The sequence below is a fragment of the Myotis nattereri genome (assembly GCF_964212035.1).
Source record: "Myotis nattereri genome assembly, chromosome: 17".
In the NCBI taxonomy this organism is placed as follows: domain Eukaryota; kingdom Metazoa; phylum Chordata; class Mammalia; order Chiroptera; family Vespertilionidae; genus Myotis; species Myotis nattereri.
The window spans coordinates 7,470,615-7,484,036 of NC_138092.1; the positions used below are offsets into that span (position 1 = coordinate 7,470,615).

General features: G+C 41.4%; 1 protein-coding gene across 3 annotated transcripts in view; it reads right to left on the bottom strand.

The window, feature by feature from the left end:
• RUNX1T1 (RUNX1 partner transcriptional co-repressor 1) overlaps window positions 1-13,422 on the bottom strand; it is a 144,757-nt gene that overhangs the window by 2,843 nt on the left and 128,492 nt on the right. For all 3 annotated transcript variants that reach the window (XM_081110883.1, XM_081110884.1, XM_081110882.1), the window contains exon 10: window positions 9,190-9,380. In XM_081110883.1, coding sequence (XP_080967009.1) covers window positions 9,190-9,380 — 191 coding nt within the window. The remainder of the gene's footprint in view (window positions 1-9,189; window positions 9,381-13,422) is intronic.

Consider the following 13,422-nt stretch of genomic DNA (forward strand, 5'->3'; position numbering starts at 1 on the left):
ATGCATTGCAGTTGACGGAGTTCCTTCTAGCTTAGCGACTCTGTGTAGTCAGAAAAGTGGAGGAAACGAAAAACTTAGACCTTAGCAAGCCCGATGCTAATAGTCAGTGCTTTCAAGAAGTGAAATAAGCTCAAAGGAGGTTGCCTCTGAGATTTAAACTTTGAAATAGTCACATCATGAATCAGAGCACAATGTATTAGAGACAGAAGAGCACCTGGATAGGACAGATCGCAGGGAAGAAAGGAGATTTGGGGAGGAGCTAAAAGGTAAAGTCCCTCAGGCACCCTAGGAGGGGGTGAAACCTCAGGAAGCCCACTTTAAATTTCCTACAGTAGTTCCTTTGGCAAGACCAACCCCATTGCAAATGCTATATAAGGGGATCTTAGCCCTGTGCAGTCATCTTTTTTTCTTTTTTTAAAAATATGTTTTATTGATTTTTTACAGAGAGGAAGGGAGAGGGATAGAGAGTTAGAAACAGCGATGAGAGAGAAACATCGATCAGCCGCCTCCTGCACATCTCCCTACTGGGTATGTGTCCGCAACCAAAGTACATGCCCTTGACCGGAATCGAACCTGGGACCTTTCAGTCCACAGGCCGACACTATCCACTGAGCTAAACCAGTTAGGGCGGTTTAGTCACTTTTTGAAGAATGCCAGGTGGATCCTGGAACAAAGGCAGCAAATACTTGAAATTACTAAATGACAGCAGAAAATTCCAATTAGAGAACAGAGACTCAGATCCAAAACAATATTTTAAGGAAATTAAATATCTATCTAAGTCGAGTGGCTTCTTTAAAATACACCCTGGTGTGAGGGTATTCTTCTCTGGCAGAGGCACATTTTGGCAGACACAACAGTGGTAACTGCCCGGGACTCAGCGCAACCGTCAGATTGAAATCAGATGTAGGCAACCTCCTCCATTTCAGCTGATTAAACACACAGGCTACACCAGGTAATTACAGAGGCATGTGTTGGGGGGTTGGATAGAGGAGACAGGATGGGGACTTCTTTTATTTTTAAAGTGTTTTCAAAGATGGGAACAATTTTACAAATAAAAAAAAATGGAATTATGCCAAATATAGAAACAGATGTTTTGGATCATGAAGCTGCTGGGAATTGAGCCTTCGTGTCTTTGTACGGCCGGATTCTGACCCAGGATTCAAGGGCTCTTGCTAATTTTACCTCTATCCCCATTCCCAAGTTGTTGGATCAGATTCATTTACCACCCACAGCTGGGAAAAAACAACCTTCAGCGGGAGGAAGGTACAACAAAGAGCAATTCAAATGACCTGGTGGGGAAAAGACACAAACGAACGACATATTTTTATTCCTCTTGACATTGCACTGCAGTGAATGTGTAGGGAACTTTAGCGTAAGTATTCAACTAACAAAACAAAACAAATCCAAACTGCACATTGCTTTTAAAAAGCTCATTAGAAAACAGACAAAGCAATTTCTATGAATATATTTCTCTTGGGTGGTTCTTCGGAATTTCCTGTCAACTAGTCCATACCTGCAGGCCTGAGAGAGCAGTGGCACTCGGCCCCTCATCGCCATGCTTCTGGGGACAGGGACATGCACAGAAGCTTGTGAGGACTGTCACCTGAATAATTTTACATTTCTAAGCTTTCTGCTGTTCACAAAGGTGGAAACTAAAAATTGGGTATAGTCCCCATAAATTGTGTACAGCCAAAAAGGGCAGGGATACAGTGATCCATGACTTCATCCAATTTTACTTTTTTTAAAAAAAATTTGTGCTTGTTATATTCAGGCTAGTATTTCCTGATACTTGCTCTATTTGTTTTGTTTGTTACCTGCTTTATTATTTTTTTAATAACTGAGCTTCCTTTCAGTCCCTGAAGGAATGATGCTGGTGACTCAATTATCACAATAGTGTAGAAGGCTCGAGAATAGCATTGCATAGCAAATTCCATTCCCAAATCTAATGGCACTTTATAGTCTTCCCTTATTTGTGACCATATAGTCCCTTTTCAGCATAAAGGATTTTTTATTCCCTATCTGAAAAGTGGGAATTAGTTCACTGACCAAAACTGGGCTGAGTCAGATGAAGAACATGGGGCTGAACACCATGCTCCCCTTTGCTAAATGTACTAACACTACATGGAAAATGGGAATGATGGATTGGAGCTTTCGAATGCCAAAGCTGTATGTCAAAGACTATTAATACTTTGTTTCATATCAGCATTTCTCTTCATTCCTAAGAACAAAATTATTTCTTTCATCTTGTTATTTTAGATAGAGAATGGACATTCTGCCCTACTGGCAAAATAATACCTTTTCTGGTTCCTCTGGTGGAAAATTCCTTTTCCAACCAACAAAACACTTCCTCCTGAATTACTTTGTTTCTCCAGTTCTTACATACCTATAATTCTCCAGAGAAGAAAAAAAAAACCCTCTCACCTGCAAAGAATGCTCAATGAATTTAGTAGAATGTTTACAATTAAAATTCCCCGAATTAAAAGAACTCTACGCAAGGTAGCACAACCTATATTCACACTAACGATCACATCTTACATTGCGCTCAACAATTTAAAACCCCTGTAAAATACATGCTGCAGCGCAGGAAACAGACCCCAAGAAACCTGAGGCTCAGAGAATAAACAACTTTTGAGCAGATGACTTACGCAAAATCACACAGATATGAAGTACATCGCCAACGTACTTCATACGTGATTCACCCAGGTCTTAGGCCTGCAAACCAAGTACTTTCGAGAATGTCACACTCTGTCCATTTCAGCTCTTTCTTAGAACCTGTTCTGGCAGATACGGATCTCAAAGAAGAGCTGTTGCGGGTTCTTTTAAAATAGGCCGTAGCTGACAGTGTTACTGGGCAGGGGGAGGGTGGTGGTGGTGGTGGTGGTGGTGGTATAAGTATATAAAGAGGAAATAAACATGGAAAATAAAAAGTCTCAGATGGCCAGATTCAGCAAATGTCCTTCCTTTTGATGTACGCTAATGTTGGCAGTACATTCTGGGTGAGATAGGTAAACACTGTAAAAAGAGAAACTACAGAAAATACCCCGTCGCTTAGATATGTCCGGGGTCCAGCATCATTCTGCGATAATAATGACAGACGATGAACCCAAGCAAAGTTAGAGAACCAGGTGGGAGTCATCGGGAGGAAGTCCAATGAGGGAACAGAGACACCACCGCACCGTCAGGACAGAAAGACGCCCACTCCTGCCGCGTGGCTGTCCAGGAGGTGGGGTGAGGGCAGCAGCCTGGACTGAGGCCCAGCTCGCACTCACTGCGGTGAGACCCTGAGCGGAGGCCTGACCTCCCTCGAATGCAAAATGAAGACCACAGCACCGTTTACTCGCCCTGAACTCACAGAAAGAGCAAATGAGCACGAGGACAGAAAGCACTTTCTACCACATCTGGCGCAGAGTTAAACATTCATTGTAGGTCTTCTTGTTTTACCCCCGGCAAAATAAACGTCATGTCACCCCCCAGTAACCATGCTGGGCAGGGTTCCCATGCGCCGGGACAGCCGGGGTTAGAGGACGGCTCTGTCCTGGAAAAAGCTCGCCCTTTTACTCCGAAAAGTGTTCCTGTTTGAATGATGCATCGCATGGCCCCCTACAAACAATACCCAAGTGCCATTTGCCTTACTCCATCCACACTTTCTCCCTGCTCTTTCCTCCAATTCGGTTATTTCCAGCCCCTTCTTCCTTCTGGAACGTTTCCATTCTTTACAGCTGGCCTTTCAGAGCTGGAGGGTTTTCTAAGCAGAATGGGCATTATTAGGTCCATTCAACACGTGTGAAAATGGAGGCAGGAAGAGAAAGACTGAATTCAGGTGTTAGAGAGAAGAAGTCCTTAACGTGAAGAGCTCAAAAGAAACACATGAACAGCCACTCCAAGCTAGAACTCTGGTCTTCCAACTCTGAAGTTCAGGTTCTTTCCTTTCTTTGTTGTTGTTGTTTTTTAATGTATTTTTATTGATTTCAGAGAGGAAGGGAGAGGGAGATAGAAGCATCCATGATGACAGAGAATCATTGATCGGCTGCCTCCTGCATGCCCCCTACTGGGGATCGAGCCCACAACCTGGGCATGAGGCTCCTGACCGGAATTGAACCCAGGACCCTTCAGTCCACAGGCCGATGCTCCATCCACTGAGCCAAACCAGTTAAGGCCAGGTTATTTCTTAAAGTCCCCCTGAAGGAGACTTTTCTATCATCTACATGTGTAGCTTTATTGATTCAGATTATAAAGATCATATGATCTAGGCAAGGGATGCACACATATCTACAATTGGAGGTGGCTTCAAATAAGGGAAAGAGGAAAAAGAATGTTTTAGTCAGAAAATTTCCTCTATCCTGTGACAAATGACTGTGGAAAATATGGCAGATAATGCCTTGTGCTATTGCTCTCAAAACATGTGAAATTAAAGTTTTTATGTAAAAAAAAATAACATCTCATTCCTTACTGAGAAAAATGGAGGCTGGCAGGAGCAAAACGAATCACCCCCAACCCCCCATGCGGTGACTGAGCTGGAGCCAGAATTCAGTCTTCTGAGTCCTCCTCCTGGGTTCCTCCTCCACACCCATCTGCCTCTGAGCTTTGCTAGCAGAAGAGGATCATCTGATTGGCTGAACGTGGCCTTTCAGGGGTGTGGCTCTATAATCTACTATCCAGGCCAGGGCACCTGAGAGTGAAAGGGGCGCTTTTGATAATTACATGGGGACAACAGAAGTAACTGAGAATGTCTCACTCAAACTGAGATGTATGGCACCCGGAACGCCACCTTTATATATTACAGTGCACGATCCTCATTTCCACATCAGACCGCATGAACTAGTACTTAAGCATTTGTGCTCTCTCTGCCCTTTCCAATCCACAGAGGAGATCTGTCTGGGATAAAGAACTGCTCTGAGCTCTTTTAAACATTTTAACTTGTGTTGTTCATGCACAAAAACGGAAGAAAACTTACTCCTTCGCCACCAGCACACACACTTTGGACAGATCAAAGCCACTGAGTTTCTGAAGGTTGCTCAAGGAAGATCACCTGATGGGTATACTCCAAACCCTGCAAGTCCATTGAAGAACCACAGCTCTTCCTTCTTCCTTGATGGCTAATGGATCATCAAGTCCTACCCATGCTATCTCATGGATATTCAGCTAGTACATTCCCAACACCACCACCAACCATCTTGATCCAATCAACTTCCTCCTCAGCTGTCTCCTAAAACAGATTGGTTCCTCCTTTTCATTTCCTCCCATCTCTCTACATGATGCAGCCTGAGTGATCTTCCAAAACATTCCTGCTCTCAAAGCATAGTGAAGCTTCCTTTCCCATCTTCCCTGCAATTTACAGTTATATGCATCAAGTAGCAAACTCCTCTGGGCAAGGCACAAACATGATTTTTTGTTTTCTTGTTGTTAATCCTCATCAGGGGATATTTTTCCATCGATTTTGAGAGAGAGTGGAAAGAGAGAGTGAAAGACAGAGAAACATTGATGTGAGAGAAGCACATCGATTGGTTGCCTCCTGCACGAGCCCTGACCAGGGCCCAGGCCAATGCAACCAAGGTATGTGCCTTTGATTGGAACTGAACCCGGGACCCTTTGGTCTGCAGGTCAACACTCTATCCACTGAGCCAGACATGATTTTTTAAAAGAATGTCCATTCGTTTCTGGATCCAGTTTTAAAATCAATGGATCCTATATTTAATGGAAATATTGTTTTCAACCAATTACTATGATGGCGAGACCTTTTTTTATTTATTTTTCTAAGAAAAATATGAGCAATTTATAAAATTTCTAAAGTAAAAGCTATGTGGGTGTTATCTGGTTTATTGACTAGTTAAAATTCAATCAAACCTCCTGAATATAAAAATATAGAAGAGAATTCCGAGAAGTACCTACACTGTCTTCTCTGTAGCTCAGGTGGGCCATGCAGTCCTGACCTAACGGATTCCCCATCCTGGGCCAGCCACGATGAGGCTGGAAGGGGAGCTCTGTCCTAGCCCAGGGAAGCCAGAGCTGTCCTGGCTCTGTCTGGGAGGGCCCCAGGGAGCTTTCTAGACTTGAGGTGACTTGTAAGCATCATTGCTGGGGTGGCTTTTATCACACTGTTCCTATGACTAGGCGTACATTCCTGAGTACAAGGGCAAAACAGGGTACAGAAAAATATGTTGGATTCAAAATTGTGTCCTCAATCTTAAATGAAAAGGAAAATTCCAAAGAGAGGGGTGGGGGGAAGGATTTACCTACAAAATTCCACTTAACCATTGGGCAAAAGATACAACTGAACTAAATCTACCACTAACCATGTAGATTGCTCCAGGACAGTCTTTCCTTAGGAGAATTAGAGACATTAATTTAGGGCTAATAGATTAACCCTTTACTTGTCAAGTCCTTGGTCAAAGCACTTTTATAGTGTGTGTTTGTGTGTGTGTCAGTGTGTGCGTAGACTGGTGTGCAAGTCTGGAGGAGACCCAGCTACATTCAAATGAAAATTTCTTCCGTATCTTTCTCTCCTCTCTCAGGAAAATGTCTACATTACTTTTGCAGAAAAGAGGCTTAATCATTGGCAAGATTGATCCATCCTGCTCAAGTCTTGAAAAGTGGCCTTGCAGTTTAGAGAGAAGAAAAGTAGGGGACAGGACCTGTGCTGCATTTCTGTACCTGCACCCCCAAATTACTGCCGTGATCCTCATGAAATGACCCTCCTTCCGTTGCTGTGGAACAGGTACAGGCTGACAGCACACTCCGAGTTCCAGTGTAGATTTTGCCATCTCCTAGCTGTGTGACTCTAGCCAGGTGAGTTCCCTCATGGCTAAAATTGTCATGTCTCAAAGTTATAGCCACTGTAGAAGACAGTTGCATGCCTCTTCACATCATGTGAAAGACCAAAGCTTATAGAGCCTTTGTGGCTTTCTCAAAGCCATAGAATTGTGGGAGGCAGAACCAGGAATTAAATATGGCCCTCTAAATTCCATACCCTTCCTCCCAGCACACTGTGCTTTAAATTCCTTGAGAAGTGTCACTGAAGATAAGAGTAGTGCCATATTAAAGATCAGTTTCCCAAGAGATCCCAAAAGGAAAACAGTAACTGTAGAAAATCACTCATACCTAGGTTTTTTCATGCGATCTACTATTACCATTGCTACTGTTTGATACACCACCTATATATATAAAAACCTAAATGACATTATGACTGGTCGACTGGTTGGTAGGATGACACAATGACCACCAGGGGGCAGACGCTCAATGCAGGAGCTGCCCCCTGGTGGTCAGTGCGCTCTCATAGCCAACCTCCTGCGGTTCCTCCCCCTGGACTGGGCAACAAGGCCTGGATGGGCCCCGATCGCGAGCCAGGCTGAGGAACCCCACCTGTGCACGAATTTATGCATTGGGCCTCTAGTATTTTTATAATGCTGAATACTAAGATCAAGATCATACATTTTCTATGTAAGTTTTATGAATAAAGATAAAAAGCTTATAGACACTGAAGGAATTAGAGCATGTTATAAGATGAATACAAAGACTTAGTTCTCAATTTCTTTCCACACATTTTCTCTTCAGAATTTTGTGACCTACAGAATACTCAATCTAAACAACAGACCTGAAACAGTCATATGAAAGTGAAAAGGTTTTAATAATGCCAACAACTGTGCCTCACAGCATTACTGACTTGAACAGAGCGGGACAAAGTCTCTCCAAAAGATGCGAATGATTTTTTTTTTTTAAAGCACAAAACAAGGTCCTTAAATATCTTAGCCACAGATGCCAATAAAAGTGAATTTATGCCTCCGTTAACTTAATAATGAAAAAGTCAGCAATGGAAGTGTAGATAAACTTCCCTTTGTCCCTCTTTTCCCGAGAAACTTTCAAGTGTTGAAAATCAATTCCTTTTGTCCTCTTAATATTCATCTGCTACACATTAAATAGAAATTCTGGGCACCGAGCGATTCCCACAGGGTCTTTCATCTACAGAGAGGCCTGGTACAAATCAAGTTCTTACTCTCCCCCCCAAATTATAGATATGTACTCTGGTAGACCATCGATTTATCAGCTCCTGGTTGTTCGAGTTCAGTTAATTGTCCTTTATGCACAGTTACTTTGGGGTTGGCCATTGTGGTGCTGTATCAATGCGGAATAGCACCACGTGCTCTGACTTACAGACCATTTTAGAACGCATTCTGTTAGAGCTCCTTGAGCCATTCAGGCTGTGTGTGTGTGTGTGTGTGTGTTTTAATATCCTGGAACAATACAAAATATCATTGCCCCTGTCAGTGGTGTCACCTAATAAAATGTTCATAATAGTTATTAGAAATAATGTGGAAAAACAGACTGTGCAGAAAATCTCTTAGAAATGTTTAATTATTGCAAACATGGTTTTAGCACTGGGTTTAGGACCAGTAGTTAAGGAAATGACTTTGATCCCAGGCATGTCATGTGTGTTTGGAGAGCAGCTGACACAGGGTATCACTGTTAAATCCCTGCCTTTAGAAAGAAGCCTCGTGCATATGCTGTCATACACAGCTGAGTGTTGAGTCTCCAAATGGTGCTAGGAAGTTATAAGAATTTCACTTCAATCTGTTACCTCGCAAATATATTAAAAATTTCCTTTGGCGGAGTTGTTCTTTTAGGTCTCTAATAAAGACAAAACTTGATCGGCGTTCAACCAATTCCACACGTGCCAGAACTTCCCAAATTATCCTAATTTTCACCCCAAAGATGTGTTGGTCTCAGTCCAATAGCTGCTTTGATTTGTGATCTCCTGGATCACAACTGAGCCCTCTAGAAAGAAGTCTTACCATTTGCAACAGCATGGATGGACCTGGAGAGCTTTATGCTGAGCAAAATAAGCCAGTCGGAGAAAGATAAATATCACATGACCTCACTCATTTGTGGAATATAACGAACAGCATATACTGATGAACAAAAATAGACCCAGAGGCGTAGAAGTATCGGACAGTCAGTCAAACTTCACAGGGAAGGCAGGGGAGGGGCGGGGGTGGAGGGTAAGAGATCAACCAAAGGACTTGAATCCGTGCATATACGCATAGCCAATGGACACAGCACGGGGGTCAGGGCATGGGCTGGGGGGCGGGAGAGGGCGGGGAGAGGTCAATGGGGGGGGAAAAGGAGACATATGTAACACTTTCAACAATAAAGAATTTAAATAAAGAAAAACCGGAGGCCCTGTCCGCCCCTCACCTCGCTGGAGTCCTCCTGCTGATTGATGACGGCCAGCGCGTCCTCCGCCGCCTGCCGCTTGGCCTCGGCCACCGTGCGCTCCATCTTGGCCCGCTCGGTGGTGATCATGTCGTGCGCTTTGCGCTCGGCCTCGGACACGGCCTTCTGCAGCTCGGTCATGGCCTGGCGCTTCACCTCGTTGACGGCCTCCTCTGCACGCGCGCGGGCCACAGGGGACAAGAGAACATTCCTCCGTTAGCTCGGGGCTCGGGGTGCCGGCGCTGTCAAACGGGGTTCTCTAGGACCCGTGGGACTGCCGCCCCAAGGGTGGGGTGGCGGCGCTTCTGGCTACCTACCCACACAGCAGATGCCTGAAATTCCTTAAGAAAGCAAAGGGTGGGACTTGGGCTTGCATTTCTAGGAATATATTTTATTTTTAAATATACTTTTTATTGATTTCAGAGAGGAAGGGAGAGGGAGAGAGAGAGAAACATCAACGATGAGAGAGAATCATGGATTGGCTGCCTCCTGCATGCTTCCTACTGGGGATCCAGCCGGCAGCCTGGACATGGATGCTTGAGTCCTCAGGGCGATGCTCTATCCACTGAACCACACCAGCTAAGGCTGGGAATATTTTGTAAACTACTTCTATCATTACTACAGCTTTCCTAGCACCGTGGTAGCTCCAGAAAGGATTGTGAGACCAGGCTAAGCATTTAAAGGACAAAACCACCAGGAGAAACCTGTCCAGATAATTCACAAACATAAAGGCGGCCTGCCACCACGCTATCGGCCGGCGATTTTCAACCGGTGTGCCCTAAGGATTGTTAAGACATGCAATACCTATTTAGTCAGGGGCGCTGACCTCTTTTCCGTTAGATTGCCAAATAAAACTTTTTAAAATGACAACAGCTAACACAATAGTCACGGGTGTGAATGAATCAACATTATGCCTATTTTTTTTTCCAGAATTTAGTCATTAGTTTACGTGTGCCACGATATGAAAAAAGTTGAAAATCACTGCTATACGTTACTACGAACATAGAAAAGTACATGGGCAAAGTTTTCAGAAAGAAGAAAGGAAATACATTTTATACACACACATATTTAAGGGCAAACAACTGTTTTAGTGGTAAAAAAATAAAGTACAATGGTAAAAAGGTAATTCGTATAGCAATTAAGTTAGTGCAGACCTTTTAAAGAAAATCGATGATAAAACAGACAGATGATTCAGCTTTTCTTTTTCTTAAATCATTTCCTGAGTAATAGGGATATGTACCTTTATAGACTAAATGACAGAGATTTTCAAAAATCATTTTCTCATTTACAAATTTTAGCCTGTTGTCTATCCAGTTAATCCAATAAGTGCACAGTTTCACATAACCAACTGTTGCTCTGGACAAACAGAACGGAATTATATCACAGGCCGGAACCATCAGGCCTGCCCACAAACCTCAAGGTGTCCAGTTAGCTTTTTTATTTTAGCTGTGGAAAGTGTGCAAAGATTTGGCTAATGCACAACATAAGATTGACAACTAAAACAAGTAATTTCCATTTAAAAAATTAACTGTTCTAATTAACAAGGGAAAATATCCTCCCTCTGAATTAGTTTATCTAATTTTCATCTTTATTCAAAGCAAAATGACAATGATTAATTGAAAATTTAATAAGCAGTAATTATTAACTTGGCAAACCTAGTACCAATTAACACTCTATTAAAACTAATTATGACATGTTTCAAGTGCTTGCACTTAATTGTTTCACCCACTTAAAACGCACCTTAATTAAATGTTCTGTTTAATTAAAAACATAGATTCCTAATAAAAATGTTTTACTGTAGATTAAAAATGTAAGCGATGCAAATACTCCTCTGGTTCCTTAAATGTTTATGGTTTATTTCACACATCTACGGTCCGTGACTTGAGGATCATCAAGAGCCCTCCACTGGTAATTAACTGCCATGACTTCTGTAGCCTTCCTCATGTTAGCAGCATTATTCCTTAAGTCCATTCATTTGTAATTACTGTCTGATGGGTTTTATAAACTAAAATATAAGGGAAAAGAGCCAGGCTGTAAATATTAAATAAAATACCTTAAGCTGTTATTGGTTGCTTTAAGATATGCAGTTAAACTCTGAATGGAAACGGTATGGCAGAGCTTGCAGCACCTTCTTCAGGAACAGACAGAAAAAATGCCTTTATTACACGACCATAAATGCCTTGGGGCACCAGGGAAGTGCTGCCCTTCTAACTATACAGCCAGGGTCTAATTTAGCTTGAATATTCAGAGCAAATTAAAATTCTATCTAAGTGGTAATACAGGACAATAATTTTTGCTTACCATCCAAGCTGTAGCTTGACTAATTGTATATGCAAATCAGGCAATTTGTATTTAAATTATGCATTCCTATTCTAATCCCACAGGCATATACAGATCAGCAAAAAGAATTGGTAGGACGTTTTCAAGGTGCTTGAATATTTATTACCAATGGGCAAACATTCGCTGATCAGTTGAAAAGATATATATATATTGAAGAAAACATTCAGTTGCAATGTAAGAACCATCTTTATGTTGATTTGTTCCAATTTTATTAAAGACCTTTTGTAATTTTAGAGTATGTTTTGTTTCCTTTGCTTTTAAAAATACTACTTGAGGGGAAAATTGATGGGACCTTCAGCATTTGTTAACATTCCAATACTTTAAAATGTATACTGTTATATTATACAGTATTATTGAGCAACATGAAAATTTTGAATAAAGTCTGTTGATTAAATAATAGTGATGTAACAATGGCCTGTTCTCAGTTTGGTACCCGTACTGTGGTTACACAAGAGACTGTCCTGTTAGGAAATTAACATACTGGGAAAATCACACCTGCCAGTTACTTTCAAATGTTTGGGGAGGGGGGGGGTGGATAATAGAATGCATAACAGAAAAAGGAAGGGAGGGAAGAGAGGAAAAGAGAGAGAAAATATATTAAAGCAAATACAGTAAAATAGGGGAAACCGGGTGAAAGGTTTAAGAGAACTTTTTAATAATTCTTAGAACTCTCTGCACGTTTGATATTGTTTCAAAATAAAATGGTGGAAGCTATTACATGATGTGCCTTTAAGTACAAGATACGCTTTTTGCAATTACAATTTCCTGTGAAAAGGGACTTGGGAATATGTGGATGTGGTTATATTTCCACTATTTTTGTTACACTACCATGTGGTTATACTACATTGACTTTTGAGAGCTCCATCCTGGATATTTTTCAAATGCTTTCAACTTTATTTTATTTCTTATCAACTGTCACAAAGGTAACGTATACTATTTTCATTGCAAAGACACACTTTATAGGTTTTTCTCTAAAAAAAAAAAAAAAAGCATTTTGCCCACAGCAAATTTCAGAATCCTGGAGAAAGCTTTCAAATTGTGACAAGCTGAGTGCAGGTGCCACTTCTGTGTTTTCATTATGAGGGATGCCATGACACTGCTAACACTAGACACGCTTTTTAAGACGCCTATGGAGATAAAGATTATAAGCAGTTATTCGAGATTTCAAGACGAAACTGTCATCTATACTTTCGGAAATGAATACACTCCTTAACATTTAGCATCAATCCATAGAAACTATTTGTGAATGATTCCTATGCATATTAGAGAGACCATATTAGACTGAAGACTGAATATACATAATAGGCATATCTAAAAAATACCCCAAACATTTACCTAATAACGTTTAACTCTTCTTTTTTTAGAGCAGGCACAGACACAATAGATACAGGTGTTCATCTTCCTCTACACTTGAAGTCTTCACAACGTAAATTATACCCAGAATTGGTTATAGAAACCCACAAAACAGACAATACGTAATAGTGAACTCAGTAGATAACATGTCTACCAAAAAACTGATTAAGTGGACAATACATAGTGCAGTTATTGTCTTTTTGTTAAAACAATCACTTGGTTGTTATATAATTAACAAATTATGAAATTTACTCATTTAAAATTTATAATTCAATATTTTTAGTCTACTCAGAGTTGTGCTACTATCACTACAATTAATTTTTAGTAGTATGTATAATGCAATTCTGAATCTGCTTCCAACTGCTTACTACTTATGGTAGGCCTTCCTTTGTGCATAGCTATTCAAGTTGACTTTCCTACAAAGATGGTATAGTCAGAAGAAGAAATCTGCTCTCACTTAAGAGCACTCAAACAAAGACGTGAGCACATAATGGCACAGAAGGAATTTGGATTACACAAGAC